This window comes from Centruroides vittatus, unplaced genomic scaffold (genome assembly GCF_030686945.1).
Source record: "Centruroides vittatus isolate TY-2023 unplaced genomic scaffold, ASM3068694v2 contig_874, whole genome shotgun sequence".
Lineage (NCBI taxonomy): Eukaryota > Metazoa > Arthropoda > Arachnida > Scorpiones > Buthidae > Centruroides > Centruroides vittatus.
In genome coordinates, this window is record NW_027122566.1 from 1,354,389 (window position 1) to 1,376,372 (window position 21,984).

Consider the following 21,984-nt stretch of genomic DNA (forward strand, 5'->3'; position numbering starts at 1 on the left):
ATTTATCCTAATGAAAATGTGACAATCTTCGCGTTTGATAAATTCTTCCGATATTTATAAATGTGTATTCTAAATACGATAAACTATCTTAAATGCTTAGTAATGATCCGTGTTTAATCTCAGGTAGAAACGTAATTACGAAACAATAGGTAAAGTTTTACTAAATATTAATTTAAAAAATCGAAACGGATTTACAAATCCATTGCATTATTTAAAAATTATCCGGCGTAGAATGATTCGTTATAAAAGGAAAAAAAAAAAAAAACAAAAACATGATAACGCAAATTGAATAGTTTTAAATGAAAACAAAGAACATCCGCAGGCGAAACATTTTCAAAGTACAGTAATGTGTTTTCATATTTGTTTTAAATAAAAGTATCTAAAATTAATCATATTGAACAATTGCCAATGCATTCAGATAAATTTGAAATTATTTTTATCTATTATAATTCTCATTATCTCAATGTTAAAAAAAAATATATATTAATTTGTCTTTTTATGTTTTGTGCATTAAAATTTTCTATAGCATGTTAATGAGAAACATCTTACATAATTTCCTTTCGTTAACCAGAAAATGAATTCTAAAAAGTATTTACATATAAACGATTGTATTCTCTTTCGCAATTTTCAAATTCACATATTTTTTTAAAAACATCTTAATCATGACATTATTTAAAATTCCAAAATGTCATACATAAATTACTTTTCCTCACATGTATAAAGAATTCTTAATTATAATAGTTTTCACAGTCGCAATAATAATAATAATAATTTCTAGAAAACGTTTTAAGAATATAAAAAAAAACTTTCAAGACGTATTTTTCGTAAGTAAAATGTATATAGGCCTACTTACTACTTAGTAAAAGTTATTATAGCAACCCAAATTACATCAGGCATTTTCTTTAATAAATCACAAAACATAAATATAAAAATTTAAACGTTCAAGTTCTTTATTTTAAAGAAAATAGCGACATTTTGCGTTTTTATTTAGAGAATATTTTCTTCTAAGTAAATTGAATTAAAAATTCTTCTCGTAAATATTTAAATCCCTTAACCAAGTATGAATAATAAATTTCTACTTAAAAATAAAAGTCATCAATATACGCTGTGAAATCTTGCATATTGTTTTCAAAATCAGTTTTTGCTTTTCGTTTCATATTATTATTGTGTTTAGTGAAGTGTTTCCTAATGGAGTCACTTTGGTCTGCTATGCCAGACCAAAGTGAAGGCATAACTACAGAAAAAAAAAATTATTATTATTATTATTGCCACATAGTTTAATATTCTTTTCTTATTTGTTTACTTTAACATGGAATCATTTTATATTTTAGATATAGTTTGTAACATTATCTAAATACTCTACTTTGAAACTAAATGTTTGATGATTTAATGATTTGAATATTCTGAAATATGAAAGTGGAAATAAGGAAAATATATGCATTTTTAATATTTATGCAGACTTTTACTTTAAATTATGAGATTGCAAAATCCATTAAAGACTAGTTCAAACGGATTATTTCGTTATTTTAGATAATTCCTATTAAATAAGCAAAAATCAATTGTCTTCGAACTTTTCGACTTGTAAATAGGTAAATAAATAAATAAATAAATAATAAATAAATATCAAATCCCATAAGAATGAATAACTGTAAATTATGATTAATATCTTTTAACTGGATTCGTTTAATGTTTACATTTCAACTAAATAAATTTGATGTTAATTAATTAATAGCTCATTTATAAATTAGTTTTGGAAGTAATTTCAGTTAAGTGATTAAATTAAACAAAAAATAATTTATATTTAATATAGCCTATATCAGTTTCCAGAATGGTTCCTATAACGATAATAATAATATATACACTACAATTAAATAAAAACTGTTTTTATAAATATACCCACATTTTTTATTTTATTTTCTTCACTACTTATAAATTCAAAAAACTGTAAATTATAAAATTTTAAAAATGTAATTATATACATTAATTAATATAATATTTAAAATACAAAATCAATGCATTTCTAATTATTTATTAGTTATAATAATAATATATTAGTTGTTAATTTTTAAATAAATTTATATATTTATTATTTACTACTTTATTACTTAATAAAAAAAAGTTTTTTTAAATAAATAATTATAACTGTATAAAAATTCAATTAAATGCATTAAAACTTTTAACATTTATAATTACATAATATATCAATAACATAGTTTTTCACTGTGTTATAAGTATATAATTCATTGTATATTACTGCATATCAAGCATATTGACTGGAACATAGTTCTTAACTATGTTAAAGCATATAAATACAGTGAAACCTCCATTAACGGACACTCTCGAATAGCGGACACCTCTACTTAACGCACATTTTTACAATCCCCATACCCTTCAAATAGGGCATTGTATTATATTTTACCAGTAAACAGAGGGCAAACTTCTCCGTCCCGACGGTGTCCGCTATTCGGAGGTTACACTATACAATGAATTATATACAGTAAATATAATAGTTGTCCTATTTGAAGGGTTTAGAGATGGTAAAAATGTCCGTAAAGTAGAGGTGTCCGCTATTGGGAGTGTCCGTTAAGGGAGGTTTCACTGAATATTACTGTATATCAAGTATATAAACATTTCAAATTAATATAAATATACAATTATTAAAAATTAACTTTGACAGGAATAAACATTCAAATATAGTCAAATATGTCAAATCTCTTATGCATGTAACTTACTAATATTAAAACTAAATATATAAACCTTACAAATATGTAATTTAATATAATATTTACCTTCTTTTCTCCGATTTCTTCAAAACTATCACAAGATATATCTTTTTTCGGTAAATTTATCAGTTGTTCGTACCGATGATTTGGTTTCATAACTAAGCTTTGGTTGTAAACCCGTTATCCCCGTCTAAGTAGACGTTGTATTCAAAAATAACAGTAATCTGATCGATAATAATAATTTAAATTAAATATATATAATATTACTAACGACAAATATTGAAGTTTTTATTAAGCAAGAAACAACAACAACCGTCACTGATTGCCATTACTACATTGAATGAATAATGTCATCATTCGCCGCAAGTAGCGCTACTGTCGAAATCGTTTATTCCGGAACCTCTGGCGGTAATATTAAAAATCGATTCTTTTTTTCTTTTTTTAAAATCAATTCTTGAAATTTAATGTTTATGTGTATTTTTAATTTTAAATAAATAATTTTTAATAACATTAAATAAGCGATGTTTATAATAATAATAATATCTAAAATATATTAAATTATATATTTAACTGAGTAGTAATAAATTAAAATAATGTCTGTATTTGTGATAAAGTGTTAAAGGATAAAAATAAATATGATTCTTTATGGAAATTATATTCATTTAATTGTTTTATTACGCTAAAATCATTAGGTGGTGAGAATCGCGACTAGTAAACCATAAACCGGCTGGTTGATATACATAGTAACTCATTAACCTATAAATCACGAGGACAATTCCTGAATTCCAACCGGTACACGACAAAAAATCTATTGACTGATGATATAATCTACTCAGATTCGGAAGCGGTTAAGATGGCGGTTCCGAAAGAGGCGGTGCTTCGACCAAATAAATGCATAAAAGGAAAGACATAACAGAGCGTATGATCAAATATTTACCTATTTAACTAAAAAACAAAGCTTATCAAATGATTATTTTGTAATAAACTGTAATAAAATTTATTTCATCTTTATGTTAATATATTTCGTTCGTTCATTATCTTGTTTACTGTAACATATTTTGGAATTTTATAATAAAATAATGTAAATTGCTATCCGGATGATCATCGGTAAGAGATTCTCCTACTGTCGTGAACGATGTGAATGTGAATTTGATCCGAAGCTCACTTCTCAAGGGTAATTGGAATCAGAATTTCGTTTTCATATATTCAAGAATAACGGTCACACCATTGTAGATCGAATATACTCTTAAATTAACGAGTAAAATTATATCTTGTCCTTGAGCATTTATATTCTGTGTAATAAATTTAAATATCTTCTCAGTGGCGCGTTAAACTATGGGCAAAATGGGCGATTGCTTGGGGCCCCCACCAACAGGGGCTCCAAAGCAATCTTTTATAAGAAAATATTTCCCCTAAAAAATTCCCTCGAAGAAAAATATCTGAAGTTAACACTGTAAATGGGGCTCCCTATTCGCCTGGGCTCCTGAAGCCGTAACGCTCCACACGAGTAACGTTCAACGCCATTTATCCAAGAAATCGGTTAAAAATATAAATTTAATTTAATTGTCAATATAATAATTACTAATTCTAAAGCATTTTCTAATGTAATAAAGCTTTGGATATGAATAGTCAATTTATTAAACAACGTTATTCAGAGAAACGATTCTATGTATACATTGTGACTGTTCAGGAATCATTTTTGAACTTTAATAAATAAATAAATTATATTTACTTTACTAGACTTCTTGAAAAAATTATACAATTGTCTTAAATTATAATTTTTAAAGACTATAACACTTTATATCAGCAGTGGACCCAGAAATACCCAAAGGAGGCTGTCAAAAATTCAAAATATTTGAATAATAAATAAGGATCTTTTACTAACATATGCAAGACGATTGTATTGCAGATGGTTTGATGTTTGCCATCACAAATGCTTTTCAAACAATATTTAGACGTTCGAATAATGTGTTTGTGTCAATGGGAAAGGCAAGTTCATGTATCTTTTTTCTTCATGCTTCATACTTTATATTCTTGTTTCGGCTGCAATTTGAAAAAAAAAAAAAAACTGTAGACCTGTTTGTCCGTCTATCCGTCTGGCTACTTTCTCGAGAACGGAGTTAGATAGATGAAAGCCGAGACTATCAATAGATATGGAGAGATTAATAAACGAACTTCCGATTCAGACCGCTATTTCAATTCAAAAAGTTTCCCCTGAAATCCGGCATGACTCTATAGCTAACAGAAAAAGTATGATGTACAGGGGCAAGACACTACTAATTTAAGGTGGCGAGCATATATTTTTAATTAAATAAATTTTAAAAATATGATTAAAAATTGCAGCCCGGTATTGTGACCGTGTCACAATAAATAATTGCTCGTTTTATATTAAGTTCCACATAATACAATAAAGTATTAAGACTTTTTTCCTAAATATTTAATTAATATCTAATCGAGAAAACAATTTTAATTTAATATTTTAAGCTTATTCTTTCAAATAAAATATTATCATAATGCAAGTTGGCCTACTTTAATGCACGTTATGAAATGTTAGGTAAAAATATTTTAAATGCTACAGTATTTTTTATTATGACTAGGTTAAAAATCGTATTATGTTACATTTAGTTTTCCATTATTTTAAAATATTACAAAACTAAAATTTCCCAAAAAATTTTAAGTTAAATTTTTTATATTTTATTACTCAATTAGCATTCTTCTCATATAATCTAATCTTAAAAAAGAGAGGAAAAAATGCCTGAAAACTTTACCTTATGTGTAAGAAAGTCCTCCAAAGTTTTTACAACAAAAATCTATTTTAAAAAAATAAAGAATTATTATTATTTATGTGAAAATAATTTAATTTATTTACGCTATTATTAATGCATATCATCAAGTAGTATTTAACTATAACAACTTAAATAACGAAACATCATTAAAATATTTTAATTAGTATAGCTTCTAGTTTATATAGATTACTTATAGTTTGATCTCTACTACCAATATATAATATGTATTTTCTTGTAGAGACAGGTTTTGGCAACATAAAAATTTTAACAACAAAAATATAAATGTGGAGTGACATGTTATAATGCAATAAAATGGAAAATTTTTGTTTCTAATGTTTGTAATTGACAACGAAATTACAAATTTTAGAAACAGTGAAGAAACATAAAATAAAACATCAACACTACTTACCTTTTAATTGTTCTTTTTATTTTTATTTTTATTGTTGTATGGGCCCAGTACAAAATTTCTTAATTATTTTTTAGTGTTTTTCCCCCTTCTTTAAATCCAGATTTTTGTAGCAAAATATTTTATTTTAATAGCAGAAAATTTGAATGTTATAATTTAGTTTTAAATTAGTTTTCACTAACCCATTATTAAAGTAGATTTAGCGTTTATTAGTAGCAGTTTATGCAATTTTAGCATACATTTTGCATCTGTTACTTAAAAGAACAGACTTGGTAGACTTCAAATTACTTCAATTATATACAAATGTTACTCGTTTTGATAAACTAAAGTTATATATATATATATATATATATATATTAAAATAGTGAAATGAATTTAGTAATAATATTACATTATAACTTTTAAAAGATACCTTAAGAAATTCACAATGCTGCAATTTCTTATTTAAAGACCGAAAAAAATTAGATTATTGATAATAATAGTATATGCCTTTTTCTATTTAAAAATTATCGTTTTATTAACAAAATTTAATACTCATATAATATTTATGTTGTATGATCTTAATTGATTCATACACATCAACTATTTTCTATCAATAATGCTAATTTTAAATATATTTTTTTTAATATTCATTTATTGGCTTACGTGTGAATAGAAATGGCCACTTCAATCATATCACTTCGTTTGTTTCTCCCCCATTTTTTAAAAATTTAATATTTGTTTAAAGCAAAGTAATATGAATATAAATATTTTAGTTACAATTTTCAATGCAGATCTATACATTCCCACTGTCGTCCGTCCGTCTGTCCCTTGTTAGATGAAAATCGAGACCAGATATGGAAAGTTTAGGGGTGGGAGGCCCAATTAACTAAATACGAACTTCCGGTTTATACCGGAAGTTGCGTGATTTTTTAAATTAAAAGGCGATTAAAAATTTTATCCCGAAATTGTGATGAACCACAATAAGTAATTTCGATTTTTCGTTTTATATATCAATTAGATGACCAATTTTATCACACAAGAACAAATCATTAATATACCTTCGTAAACTGCAATAATCAATAGAGGGCTATTGATTATTGCAGTTAACGATTCTCTTTTTTTATAGGATATTTACCTAAAATCATATACTATTATAGGATATATAGAATATTATAGGACAAAATATTCTATAGGATCATAGGATTCAAAAATTTCGCAGTCAGAAACAATACTTTTCAGAAATCAAGAGAGACCGGCCCACCTACTTTCTTACGTATATATTAAAAGTACAAAATAACGTTAAAGATTGTATTATAGCTTTTAAATAATAAAATTTAGCAAAAAATAAGAGTTTTTCTTAATTTAGATGTAACAAATGTGAGGTGCGAACTAAATGACCTCTTGCAACCTCCTGTGATAGAAACACTATCGTAAAAATTGATAATATTGTTCAAGTTTATTTATTTGTTATTAATTTTTCAGTAATATTTATCACAATTGTGTTGTAAAAAAATATTTATAAATTTTATATGTTTAAATAGTTATCTTAATATTAATTGTGAAATATAGTACCGGTATTATGTAATATTAAAGAATAAATAAAATAAATATTTAAATTGTGTGTATTGATTATGCAATAATAATCCATATTTTACTTATGACATTTTATGCAAATTATCAATAAAAATAACACAAACCTAATTTTAATTGAATAGAATATGTATACAGTTTTAGAAAGTTATTTTTTTGGAAAATATATAGTTTTTTTCCTCTTCATAAAATACACGAAAACAAAACATATATGATTTAGAGAAAATTAAATATTGTTGATATGTTAAATTTAATTTAAATTAGTATTATAGCTCACATATACTGTATACATACTGTATATATATAAAGAGTGATTCATATAACCTCCTATCAACAAAAGAACTGAAGGTAAAATCAAACAATAGAATCAAATATTTTACAATTTTCCATCTCGTCAATTCTACTTTCCATCACTTTTAGGAGTGATGAAATGGAATTTAAGAATTATGTTATTTCTATTTAAATTTTTGAACTTACTTCCTTTAAAAGAGGGATTTTGATTTATTTATTGATTCGGCAATACAATTTTTAACGTTTGATTTTATTTTCAATATTTTAAAAAAATATATAAATCATGAACGAATATTCTAAATAGTTCTGCGTGTTCTTAGTTATTATTATGCTACACCATATTGTATAACAATTGTTTTACATACAGTATATGTTAAGTAACTTATTATTCATTATTTCATAAATTATGTTATGAACGAAATCGTTCTTAAAACATTCTGAAGCTCGAAAAAATTCTTGACAATACTACAATATTAATGTCGTCATAATAATACAAAATCTTCGCTAATTTAATATTTTATATAAATAATAATTTCTATTTTCTTTTTCGCACTTCTTTTAGAAGATTGCATAATTAAAATGGCAAGAATACATTATTCTTGTCATTTAATATGCCATTGTAACAGATAAATATACATTTCTCATTTCACTTTTACGTAAGAAAGGCATAAACTATACATTTCAAACTTTGCTGATGATGAATAACCTTACGATCAATCAGCTTCTAATGACATCTGTTCTCACGAAGAAGATGAAAGTGTTCTTGAAACAAAATGAAAGTCTACATTTATTTATATCGATGACTTCTTCTCATAAAAATCTGATTTCATTCTCATTTCAAGTAATAGAAAAATCACTAATTCTTAATATACTATTAGCAATTTTACACATTTTATTTTCTCATTAATGTATAAATTGATGAGTACTATAAAATGTATAATCGAAATCAAGTTTTAGTGTCATAGAGTATGTGTTTCACACCATTCATTAACTGACAATAGTTTATCGCAATTAATAAATTATGGCAAATGAAATGTTATAGATTAATTAATAGATTTAAAAAATTTAAAAATTGATTCTCTCAATAATTCTTTAATAATATAATTATCAAATTTATACGTAGATGATCAGATAGATGGCCAAGACGATTATGGTGTCAGTCTATCATTTCAGGGATTCGGGAACGAATTTGGACTGGTTAAAAAACCCCTAGAAATTTTTCAAAGGGGTCTATCTTAGATATATCTGTCCCCTCTCTCATCACTCGACAGCGCCATTGTGCTCACAGTTCGGAAAGAGTCAGGGGCATATCCAGAGGGGTACTTATGGTGCTGCAGCACTCCCTTGATACCAAAGCAATCACTTTAATATATAAACAAATATAGTAGCTGATATCGCATGACTTCAATTAGGTAAAATTAGGTAACTAAAATAATTCTAAGATAATTGAGTAATGCTTTCTGTTAAACGAAAGGGGACACGTGCCCTAGTACCCTGGAATCTGTCTTGAACAGCAGTATCTGTCAAAATCTTGAGAGGAAAACACGGCGAGGCCGAATAGTGGGGAACGGAGTTCAATGTCTCCGAGTGAATCACGAAAATTCTCGAAATTTCATTTCAGACTTGAATTTATACTATATTTAAATTTAAAATAATTGAAAACAATTTTCATGAAGAACTACAGATAGATTATTTCTATTCTTTTGTAAACTCGTGATCAAAGTTTACTTGATTAATTTTTATACCTGTATGAATGGGTGTCCGCAAAAAATTTTCCGGATATGCAAAACTTGGAGAAAAATAATTACATTAATAAATTTTTATTTAATTATTTAAATTTTTGGGTTTTTTAAACACAGGTAAAGCGTCTCATAGTCGAGGATATAAGGTTACGTGTCTCAATCACTTTTACCATTATAACTCTGAATTTCTTACTCGATCCTAGAGAGGCACTTGCCCCCTCTGAAGACTCCCAAGCCTGTAATCAATAGTAGAGCAATTGCATATTATCTGAAATATACTATGACAGCCATTATTATACAACACCAATAATATCGAAGAATTTTCAATAAGAGAAAAGAATAAAAGAATTTTCAATAAGAGAAATCAGATTCAATTTCTGCTTAGTGATTTCATTTCTCTTTTCTTTAAATTCTTGTTTGATAAATTTATCGTATACGTTATTATTACTTTTTTCATATTTGATTTTTTTTTTAATTTTTAGCAGCTAATTTGGTTTTAAATTGCTCACAGGGAAGAAAACACAAGAAAATGATAAATGAAAACTTAGAAATGAATCATACGATCGATAATGTACTTTTTTAAAGCTATGCTATAGATTTGTATTACTCATTTAAATTTGTTTAAAAATGAAAATCATTCTGAATTAAATTTTCATAAAATAAAAACATAAAATGCATTATTAATCTGAAAGAGCGGAATAATATTCCTTTGTAAATCAGATGAAGTTTACTTTTACGAAATTGAAATATCTTTTTCCTTTCATTTTTTTTCCAGTAAATTTTCGTAATTTACCATTCAAACAGTATAAATCTAATAATCTAAATATATAAAAAAATTATTTTTCTAAAAAAAAATCTAAAAATACATTCTTTCATAACTAAAGTTAATAAAACATTTCTACTGTTTGTCTGTTATATTGAAATGACACGAAAATAAAGAATAACTTCCATCATCCCTTAAAAACGTCTTTAAAAATATGTACCGCATTGGACTTCTTATGTAAATATTAATTTAAAAATACGTACCGTATAAGAAATTTCTTATATAAATATTAATTTTAAAAGGATTTACAGTTACTCCCTACCAATTTGCAGTGCGAGAATTTTCAATTATTCGAGATGTATTTGAAATCTGGTTTATTTACAATTCTAAGTTATTGAAAACTAAGAATTTTTAAATTAGTTTTACTTTCGAAATATCGTAATATCATTTTAAAATATCTTATAACGGATTGGTTTGTGTTATACACTCGTATTTCTAACATCCAATTTAACTAATTGATAGAAAGGAATTGATAAACAGGTATCATTGCTCAGGTATGATAACGCGTGGACATACTTTTCAAAACTAATAATAATACATATAATGCACCTTAATAAATTTATAATAATTTTAAATAATTAGGTATTAAGAATTTATTTTTTTTACAATGCAAACTAAAACTTATTTACTCATAAATGTAAGTATTGATACAGTAATAATCATAGAGTCATTCTATAATTAATTACAAAGACAAGTGAATCAGATATCTTAGAGATGTATAATAGATTCAATTGTACGATATCTGACTATACTGTTTGTTTTAGTACAATAGACTGTAGGCTATATATAGTGTACATAATAAATATAGTCGATTACATTATATTGTACAGTGTATTGAACTATAACAATACTAGAATAGTCTATAGTCTACTGATATAGCATAATTCATTGTGAATCGTTGTAGTGTCATGATTTTTAATAATGACCATGATAATCTGAAAAAATTAGGCTATAAGTGTTATATACATGTTAGAATTAATTTCTAATGATTTTGAAAATTCAAATAAATTATAATTGAAAAAGTAATATTTAATAGTAAAATCGTTTTTCGTGGTTTTAAAATGTAAAGTGAATTATGCAATACGTTTTATTACAAGAAAACAATTATTAGTTTAAATAGGTTAACCTTTTATCTCACTCGACTTAAAAAAAGTAAAGATTTTTAAGTGTTATTTGTATTTAAAATCGCAATGTAAATACTCTGAGTTTAAATTCTTTAATATCTTTAAATTAATATTACAAGAAGGACTGTAAAGTTATTTAAATGCCGTTAATTACGTCAATTTTGTATTCATTCGATCCTTATTCAAGCTCTAGAATAAACAGTTCAGTGCTTCTCGTTTAATCAAGTTAAAATTTTCCTGTTTTTGTTCTAGCAGTGGTGTTCTAGCAGCATGTTTTCAATTACTATCATGATTGTTGTCTTTAATCTTGTGTCACCTATATCACAATACCCACTTTTTCTGTTATTTTTACAGAAAAAATTACGTTGTTTTGAATACTAAGAATAAAGTAGAAATAACATTAACGAATTTCTTTGAAAATCAGTTATTTTTATTCAAGAAAATGCATATCGCTTTCGATGTTGTGAAGATCTTCACAACAATATAGTGAGAACGTTATTCTGCTAAAACACACTTTCATTCTTCATTAGCTTATATTTTTTATACTCATTGAATTAAGAGGATCTCGTGAGAACATAGGGAATTTCTCACAAATTCGGATAAAATAAAGTAGAAAAAAGTCAGAACAAAACCCATGGGAGATTATTATGCAGAACGACTCTACAAATCGTTTCATATACATTGGCTGGGCGAAGCCGCGGTACTTGATTAGGGCTCTGGAAGTTTTATAAGGTTCAAGAACTCTTTTTTTTGGTAACATCCGGCGATCTCAAAGAAATATTCAATGTGCTAAATGCACGTTAAAATTTAAAATTCATTACTTAAAGGCTATTCAATTTAAAATTGCTTATTTAAGTTTTCTTTCTATTTATACAGAAAAATCTGTCCAAAACGGAACCTAAATAAAGCGAAAACCTGCCTAAATGGGGGAAAAAAACTCTTCGAACGGGGAGATTTTCTGTTAAAAAGAAACCTGTTCAAAACGGACAAACCGGAAGAAAATATTCCGGTTTACACAGATTTTACTCTATTAATTGTCTCAATTTTTAAGATATTTTGAAATTAACAATGCCAAATTGTAAAATTAGAGCAAAAAATCCCGATAATTTCTAAATACAGAAAAAGGATTGGATATTTTCCTTTATGAGTAATGATAGCGTTAGTTTTCTATTAATTATTCTTACAGATAACCTCAAAATTTTTCAGTAATTTAACTATAATAAACTTAAAATGGTGCTATAGTATGTGAATATAAGATTTATTCTAAGTACTATCCGTATAGGAATATATAATAAAATAAATTATGCGATCAAAAAATATTAAAGAAATTACTAATATTAATTCGAAATATTGTATCTTGCCTCGAAGTATTTTTTTTTTAATAATATAATTTAGATATTCTAACCATATATAAATTCGAATATCTATTTTGAATAGAATTAAGATTTAATATCCTTAATGATAGAAATAAAAATTCCCATTAAGAATATTAAATAATAATAAAATAAGAATGAAGATAATTAAATTCACATTAATAAATAATCAAATATTAAATTAATAGATTTTTTTAATTAAAAAATAATTCCGTGATACAATATAAGGTCAGTGGCGTGTTATATCTTCATAGGGTCCAGGCGAATTTGAATTCGAGGGTCCTATCTACAGTATTGACTTCAGACGTTTTTCTTCGGGGAATTTTTTAGGGAAAATATTTTTTTATAAAAGATTGGTTTGGGACCCCGTTGGTGGTGCCCCAGGCAATTGCCCTTTTTTCCTATAGAATAACTCGCCACTGAAGTAAGTTACGCATTTTATAATATAATTTTAAAGTTAAAAAATATTTTAAAACGGGATAACATAGATCGATATTTACCTGTATAGATCTCTCGTGATATTCTTTACGTAAAAGGATTCGTATAGTAGGGATGTTGAATCAAATAGGCTCAAGTATATCCTATTGGTTTCACTTTTTAAACTATTAAAGCATCTACGACATCCGTGCAGAATCTCAGATGTAAAAAGTAGGTCAGCTAGAGAAATTTATAAAAATTTAATATAGTAGACAATAAGAAAAACGCGCTATTTATATAATGATAATTACTTCTTTCGGACTATAAATTATATATAAATTTCAGGAATTTGTTTTGCTTTCATAATATGGTAATTATCTAATTCGTACTTTAAAATTATTTAAACATGACATATTTAAAAATTTTCCGGATAAAATTCGATAGATGCTTGAAATTCTTACGTAGTTTTTCAGAAAATTCTACTAATAACTTATATCACATTCTTTCAATTATAGAATACGTTCTAAAAATAGACGTTGTCCTTATGAGAAATCATTTGGCAATATCCTGAGATATTTTCGAATTTATTTATTTATTTATCTAATTATTGTAATTTATATTTTATATTAATTGCAATAAGATTTATATCAGTACATATAAAAATTTGGTTTTAAAAATTAACAAGTGTTCGTGATTCTCGCTTGTTAGTTAAGTTCTCTTAGATAATCGAATATTGGACGCACTACAGTCTTCATTCATCCGTATCAAATAATAGTTTTTATTTGTGTTTCTTTTTTAAAACTTGTTTTTGATTAAAGTTTGTGACGAATACTTACAAATACTTTGTAATTGAATTTACTCTAATATGTAGCCTAATCCTGTAGTAGAGATATGGAAAAAAGAAAAGATATCTCTGTATATTATTTTGTATTTTACTTAGAATATTTCTTTTTTGCTTTTTATTAAAATTATAATCGATATAGTTATGCAGTTTCATCATATTTTTAGCCCACCAGTGGTCGAGTGAATAAAATCACTGAACACTGGTTTTATCCAGTCGTGGGTACGCATCTGGCCAAAGGGCTGACTACGTGTTTTCCAGGTTTTCTTTACGTTAGTAACACCTAAATAGGAGGCAATTTCCCACAAAAGATCTTTTGGCAGATCGCCCATGTGTCGCGTTGCCGTATACGAATAAAACCAAAACCAATCATCAGCTTCCTTACTTTTTTTTTTTACCAGATTTTGTACCTCCTTATGAAAATCTTGAAGCAAAATATAATTATAAGACAAACATCTAGCTTTGTTCTTAACTTATATATAATTTGAGTAGTTAAGCTTAAGTACCAAAATTAAGAAGGGAAGAATATATAAGAACTGATTATGTATCTATTAATTCTAGATCAACATGACGTTAAAAAAGAACAATTTATTTTTATTAAAATAGAATCTAAACTCCTGTTTCTTATTATTTCTTATTATTTATAGTTTACTTTTTAATAATAATTTTTGGAGCAGTTATACATTTTTGCCAAAATTAAATTAATTACAATTCAAATATATTATGAGCCTTTAAGCAACAATAGCCTACTGGTGTAACACTATTCTTTTAAAAGATTTATTTTTATAGTATTCTTACCGTAAACCGTTTACAAGTTGATACATTGTACACAAGAGTATCGGCAAATCGATACCTCTAGCCATTCTTTGAAAGATTTTAAAAGTTATAATTTATTTAGCAATAGTTTTGAAAAATGATTTTAAGTAATGTAGATATTTCAAATGAATTTTTACAGAATTTATTTTTGTTTCAAATTTAGAAATTTAACCTTTTAATTCATAAGATTTTTATAATTGTTTTATCTTTTATATACACTATATATATGTAAAATAATATGCTTTATGGATTTTTTATTGATATATAGATATTGCTTTGGAAAACTATCCTGCGGTATCTTTACTTCAATATTAGATGATAATATTTTTTACATCATTCTATCTGTATATATATATATAGAAAAAACAATATAATATAGCTTTTTTTTAAGAATATATTCTCTTGGCAATAGTTAAATCCTTTTTTAAAAAATTTATAAATTCTGTTGGATAAAATCTTAATAAGAGTAAGAAGAAAAATTTTCTTTAATATTAAATTAAGTTGATATTAAATTTAAATTATGAATATACGAACAAAAAGAAAATCATTGATGTGCTGATTTCATAATGAAATTCATGAGCAGATATTCAAATATATCCAATACAGATCCTATACCAATCTGTGAGAGATTTATATACACAAATAATAATTCCATAAACGATATATAAATATAAGTAATTATTTAAATAAATTAAAATATATGACGAGATAAATATAACTTAAATATTCCTTTCATGCTATAGACTTTCCTTTTGAAATTAATGCATAATGTCAATACATAATTTTTTATTTTTTGAGTGATATAGTCATGTCAAAGAAATGAATATTATTTTTGAATATTTTCAAGACATTGGATTAAAATAGGTATTATACAAATGATATTAATATGTATATTAGTAGTATGCCAAATGATTGTGCAGAAAGATATTCGCTTTATAATGAATTATGAGAATCCGAATTCGAACCCGATCTAAATCCTTATAATTTATCATGGGCAGTACGAATTGGAAACCATATCCCATCTGTCATTCATGCTGATCGATCTAATTGCGTGTAAGCACCCCATAATGGCCGTAACCATTGGCGAATATTCTATAAAACTAATGAAGCTTCAGGGGCCCTAATATCAGAGGAGTCCTGGATGTTGTCGTATTGTTGCTAGTTGCGAAGAGGCCCCATAACAGTTCAAGCTTCAATAGTTAAGGGTATCAAACTGTGGATCTTCCACTGGCCTGATAGCCTGTAATCAGGGCCGGATTTACCAATCCAGGGACCCTGGGCACAAATTCGGTGGGGGTCCCCCTTTAAGAATAGGCAAATTTTGATGATTTAAAAAATTTACACAAAATACTGTACTTTCAACTAGATTTCAACTAGGAAGTTGTAAATTTCATTTAAAAATAAGGTTATTGTAAACATACATGTATATTTTATTGTGTAAAACGAATTATTTTAATTTCATTGAAAAATACCTATGTAAAATTTTTTCCCGAAATTTTCCGATGTTTTTTCCGATGATAGGTTTTTCCCGGGTTGGGTTTTCTTTGTCTGTGGCCCTCATGATTAGACCACAGTAGCCTGTCGCAGTAATAGGAAAAACTTATGTTTAAACATAGTTTTGTGGGGGCCCTGGGCACAGGCCCCAAATGTTTTTATGTAAATCCGGCCCTGCCTGTAATGTGTTAGTGCCTCACGTTAATTAACAAGTCAATCATCAATCATGTTTGGCAAGCTTTTTAATTGAAACTTTATTAATAAATAAACGTAAAATAAAAGCAAGAGATCTATTCATGCCTGTTCATCACTAGGGATATAAATATATATATATATATACGAATACAAATTTATATAAATAATCTATTCCAGTCAGGCAAATGCAATAACTGTTCTTTTGACTGAGTAATGTTGAATTTTCTTGAAAAAACTTTAAAATAAATTATAAATTTCATTATTTATAAATGCTTTGGAATTACTGAAAATAGAAATGTAAAAACATTATTTTAGAAACACGTTGTAACTTTTAGAAATTTGCTACCAATTTACAAAGGTAATAAAAATTACCAAAATAAATATTTTTGTTAACATATACTAAATTATTATAAAACAAGAATATATGCTGTAGTAGTTATTTGTTCTAAAAAGAAATTTATTAATTTGAAAAATTATATTATAATATTATTCAGCAAATTTTTCTCAATATAACGTAGATGCAAAATAAAGAATATTACAATAGATTTATTTATTATTGCAACATAAATTGAATGACATTCGTTGAAATATGTTATTATAAATATAATATAAAGGCAAGTAAAAATGTTAATCGTTTGATACATTTTAATTATTATTAAAAACGTTACTTAGAATATCATATACGATAATGCATATTCATACAATTAGTCGAAATATCTAAATCTAAATCTAAATCTATTTAAATTAAATTAATTAATAAATCTTAATTTCAAAAAAACACAATAAATCTACGTTGGACTAATCATTGATCATTTTAATTATTATAGTAAATTTATATATTTAAGCTATTTATAAAAAAGCTGGATAGAAATTTTGAGACACTGTAAAAGTCAAATTGAAATTGAAATTATTGTCAGATTATGCATTATATTATATTTTATTATAAATAAATTATAGAATATTTTTGTTTGTCTAACCTTCATATTTTGATCACGTTTTTATTAAGAAAATACTTTTTAAATTTTATTTTTCTACAGATTTATCACTCTTCTTTGTGGATTATTTACGTTGATCAACGGAGGAAAAAAAAAATTTAGAATTTTCTTAAATTACTGAACAATTTTTCCATAAATATGCTCCTTTTCTTACGAAATGCTTCAGAAAAGTTAATTTTAATTTTTTATCGGCTTCAATTTCATAAACGTTCTTTTTTAAAGTCAGATATCAATATCTTTTTCATTATTTACCTATTTATTTTATATACAACGCCAACTGATTTTAAAACTTTTATAAACAAATATTTGTTATAAATTTTCACACCAATATTTCTTACACACAAATACACCAATTCTAAATAAATAAATATAGCTATTTACTAATTAAATTTATAAAATATGAGTACAGTACGTTTTATAATGAAATTGTAACTAAATATTTAATGCAAAACAAAATTCCAGAAATTTTATCTTAGAAACAAAATAAAGACTATATAACTTCAGAGTAATTATTATATACACACGAAATCTCCCTTATCTAGACTTTATATAATGCATAAAATGCATTTTTTATTATTCACAAATAACTGAACAATTTATTTTGAATATATAGTTTATTTTCAAATGCATGAGAATATTTTAGCAATATATTTTGAATGGATCAATAGAAATGTATAATAAATATTCTATACACTATTATTATATTCACGTCTTAAAAAATACTACAGTTAACATATTAAATATCTTTAACTTACAAATTAAAATCGTCAACGTATAACGAGATTTTTATTTCAACCAATTAAATGCTTCATTAAAAAATAAATCTCTAACCTCAATAACGTTTCCCTTTGATTTATTATTTAAATAATAGCAGCAATCATAGTACCTGATGCTATTGAACATATTATCGGTGTCGTATCGCATCGGTGACGAACAGGAAACTTATCGTACTTTCACCTAAAGGGCTTGAATTACACTGTCAATCGGGATAAACTCCGCCTATCTTCCTTCCTTCCTGCTAATCCATTTTAGTAAAATTATAAACGCGAGTCAATTGGATAAAGTGAAATTTTTTTCACTCATTAACTTCGATAATGAGTCGTAATATTCATTATTACAATCTGGTTGGCAGTTTAGTAATATGACGTAATCGAATATGCTCCTTCTAGTCTCGTAAATCGAGATTTCATTATTTTATCCTCTCAATATTCCTCTCATTGCATAAACGTTAAGGGTGTAAGTAATTACGAAGGATAGTAATAAATAAATAAACGAATAAATTTAATGCTGTTTATAGGAAACTCACTTCATGCTTTATTAATTTTCAAATTCATTTATACTGTATGTAAAAATATATTGATATAGTCTAGTAATTTTTTCGACTTTATTTAGTAGATGATAAAAATTGTAACTATTACATATATATTTTTTTAACTTTTACTAAATTTCCATGTTAAACTCCAGACCATGGGCGTCGCAGAGGGAGGAAAACGGGTCACTTGCCCTTCATGAAATCGAGTAAAACATTCCACAAATTATAATGGTAAAAGTAATTGAGATACGTAACCTTATACCCTCGACTATAGGATGCTTTGTCTGTCTTTTTGTATTGATGTTATACTGTATTCTATAATCTACTTGTGAAAGAAACACAAAAAATTAAATAATTAAATAAAAATTTTTTAATGTAATTATTTTTCTACAAGCTTTGATCCTCCTACAAAATTTTTTAGACACTCACACTTCCGATTCTAAATAGTTCCTACGTTCTACTATTAATTTAACATAAAATTGTTACAACAAAATTTTCCTTTCTAAATTCCATAAAATAAATTTGTTTTATATTTTTCAGAATTTTATAACTTAATTTTATCTTTTATATTAGCTCGTCCCATTTTCCTTTATTTTGTTTCTCCTCGAAAACTTTATAAGCCCATTATTTTCCTTAAATTCCCTAACGGTGGGAAGATAATTTTCAATTCACGCATTACAGTTTATAATTAAACGTTAATCCGATATAATAAAACCATAAAATATATATTTTTTTCTATTAAATTAATATTTATGATAGTCTTGAATTATAAATTTAATTAAAACTGAAATAAATCAGTAAGATGTTGTTGTTTTTTTATTTTTTAAAGAATAAAACTTTTGAAAGCGTAAAGCTGAAGTGCACAGAGTATGTAACGAATTGGAGTTATCAAATCACTTTATAAATTCAATTTACTTAAAATATATTTTAAGGAAATTAAATTTAAATTTTTATATATTAAGAAGTAAATTTTTGTCTTATGTCTTTTATGTCTTTTTAATTAAAAATAATAATAACTTTAAATAACAAACAGAAATAATTTATTTTTAAATAATTATGCATTACTAATTTTATTTAAAAAAAATTAAATTATAAACAGAAATATTGAAATAATTGTTACTATTTTTTTTATTTTGTTTTACTCCAGTAGTGCATAAAAGATAAAAACATATTTCTTACTTTTCAAGTTTATTTTTACTTAAAATTATTTTTATGAGATTTGGACTTTTAATTGTAAATTTTATCTTAATTTAATGATCTATATATATAATAAAAGTCAAAATATGTTAAGTAAAGGATTCTATACTGTTCAACATATTCGCTCCAAATTTGGCATGAATATTCTTCGACACCCTAAAAAATACTGTGGACCCTATCCCACAAGGTTCACCCCCTCTTAAGCTCCAGCAAACCATAATATAACGTTGCAATTTCATTATTATAAACACTCAGATCAATAAATGTACATTTTAGTTACTAGAACCATTGTTTTAAACACTCACTAATCTACTATCCACTTAAAACCCAAGCAACACCAGGCACACACGAGTATTCTTCAACTCCTTTACAAGGTTTGTATCTTGTAAAACATTTTTTAAGGAGTTGAGGGGGTGGGCTTTTCTTCACTTAAAGCCCATCCTCTCAAAAACCCCAGCAAAGCCCAGCACACGCTGCTAGTATCATAATATGGTAAATTGGGTAATACCATCAAAGCAATATGAAAATTATTTAAAATATTTTTCTTCGTATAAATATCATGTGTAGATTTCTATCATCAGTACTTTACCGTTTGATTAATTAGTTTTAAAAGTTCTAAATTAAATCAAAATACATTATAGATATAATATAATATAACCCATAAACCTACATACTTTGATAATCAGAATATAATAAATATTTTAAAATAAAAACATGATAAATTATAAGAAAAAAATCGACAATTATATGTAAATTATTACTTAATTATAAATATTCTATTTAATAGCTTTATAAGCTTAAAATTTTCAAAAAATTTTACTTAATAGTAGAAATAAATTGCATGTTTTTTAATATTAGGATTAATATTTTCTAAAATTTTAATAAATTTACTTATTAGAATATTTAAATTAAAAAAATATATATTATTCTAATTTCTAATATAAAAATATTATTTTATTTTTCAGTTCATAAGTTTCATTATTTGTAAGAAAAAATATGTATCGATTATGAAAATGCATACCATTTGCAAGAATATATAAGATGGAGGAGCAAAAATATATTCTTAAAATATTTTAACCAGGTATAATTTAGGAATCATATGACTGTAAGGATGAACTGTATAGAACAGGAAACTGAAATAGGGTTATAGTATAGTAAAACGCTATGCACAACAGTATAGCGGTATTGACCTAAATGAACTGAAGTGTAAAATGAATGAATTTGAATCTTGTGAAATCATCTGGAACCTTTAACCTTGGTAACTGAAATATTTATTAAAATAGAAACTATTTTATATTAAAAAACATCATTAAATTATATTTAGCAGTAAATATCACTTGTAGACATTTATATACATGTTTAAACTAATTTTTAAAAGTCAGTTCAAAAATGCGATTTAAATATTTTAAATAGCGAAGTAGAGAAATAACAAAAGCATATTTTATTAAATATATATATATATTTAATAAAATATGCTTTTGTTATTTCTCTACTTCGCTATTTAAATATATATATATATATATATATATATTTTAATTTACATTTTAAAATGTTCATTTTGAATTTCAGGAGTTGTTTAATTACAAGAAATTTGTACGTGCTAACTTCTTAAATAAATTAGATTTGAGCTAAGTTTCAAGGATTTTAATTTATCTAATATATAAAGAAGAAAGTTAGTTTGTTGGTTTGTTCGTTATAAATTTCTACATGGAATGAACAAATGCAATAAAACTTTTCAGGGACCGTCCTCTCATCCAGAAAGAGATCGACTACTACTTTTGGTCGAATTAACTTTAACCCCCCCCCTTCAAAGCAGGCTCCTTTTCTACATGACCAACGGGATGACTGGATTCGAATAGGAAAATTATTTAATACAA

At 25.5% G+C, this 21,984-nt stretch overlaps 1 protein-coding gene and 2 long non-coding RNA genes across 4 annotated transcripts in view; 1 reads left to right on the forward strand and 2 right to left on the reverse strand.

Annotated features, from left to right (window-relative positions):
- The window catches only part of SPoCk (secretory pathway calcium atpase), a 53,035-nt gene extending 50,112 nt beyond the window's left edge, over positions 1 to 2,923 (reverse strand). Inside the window, exons 1-2 of one of the 2 annotated variants that reach the window (XM_067279479.1) lie at positions 2,790 to 2,922; positions 1,901 to 1,942 (exon numbers count right to left, since the gene is read on the reverse strand). In XM_067279479.1, the coding sequence (XP_067135580.1) occupies positions 1,901 to 1,942; positions 2,790 to 2,879 (132 nt within the window). In that variant the 5' untranslated portion in view covers positions 2,880 to 2,922. Of the gene's footprint in view, positions 1 to 1,900; positions 1,943 to 2,789 lie in introns of both variants that reach the window. The other variant, XM_067279480.1, reaches the window with a different exon arrangement.
- A 127-nt stretch (positions 2,924 to 3,050) lies between these two features.
- On the forward strand, positions 3,051 to 3,734 carry LOC136982932 (uncharacterized). The gene is made up of 2 exons (XR_010881947.1): positions 3,051 to 3,131; positions 3,416 to 3,734. It is a non-coding gene; the product is annotated as an uncharacterized lncRNA (long non-coding RNA).
- Positions 3,735 to 5,507: 1,773 nt separating this feature from the next.
- Positions 5,508 to 18,600, reverse strand: LOC136982931 (uncharacterized). Its single transcript, XR_010881946.1, has 3 exons — positions 18,485 to 18,600; positions 13,341 to 13,497; positions 5,508 to 5,533 (listed from the first exon to the last, which is right to left on the reverse strand). It is a non-coding gene; the product is annotated as an uncharacterized lncRNA (long non-coding RNA).
- Positions 18,601 to 21,984: the final 3,384 nt, after the last annotated feature.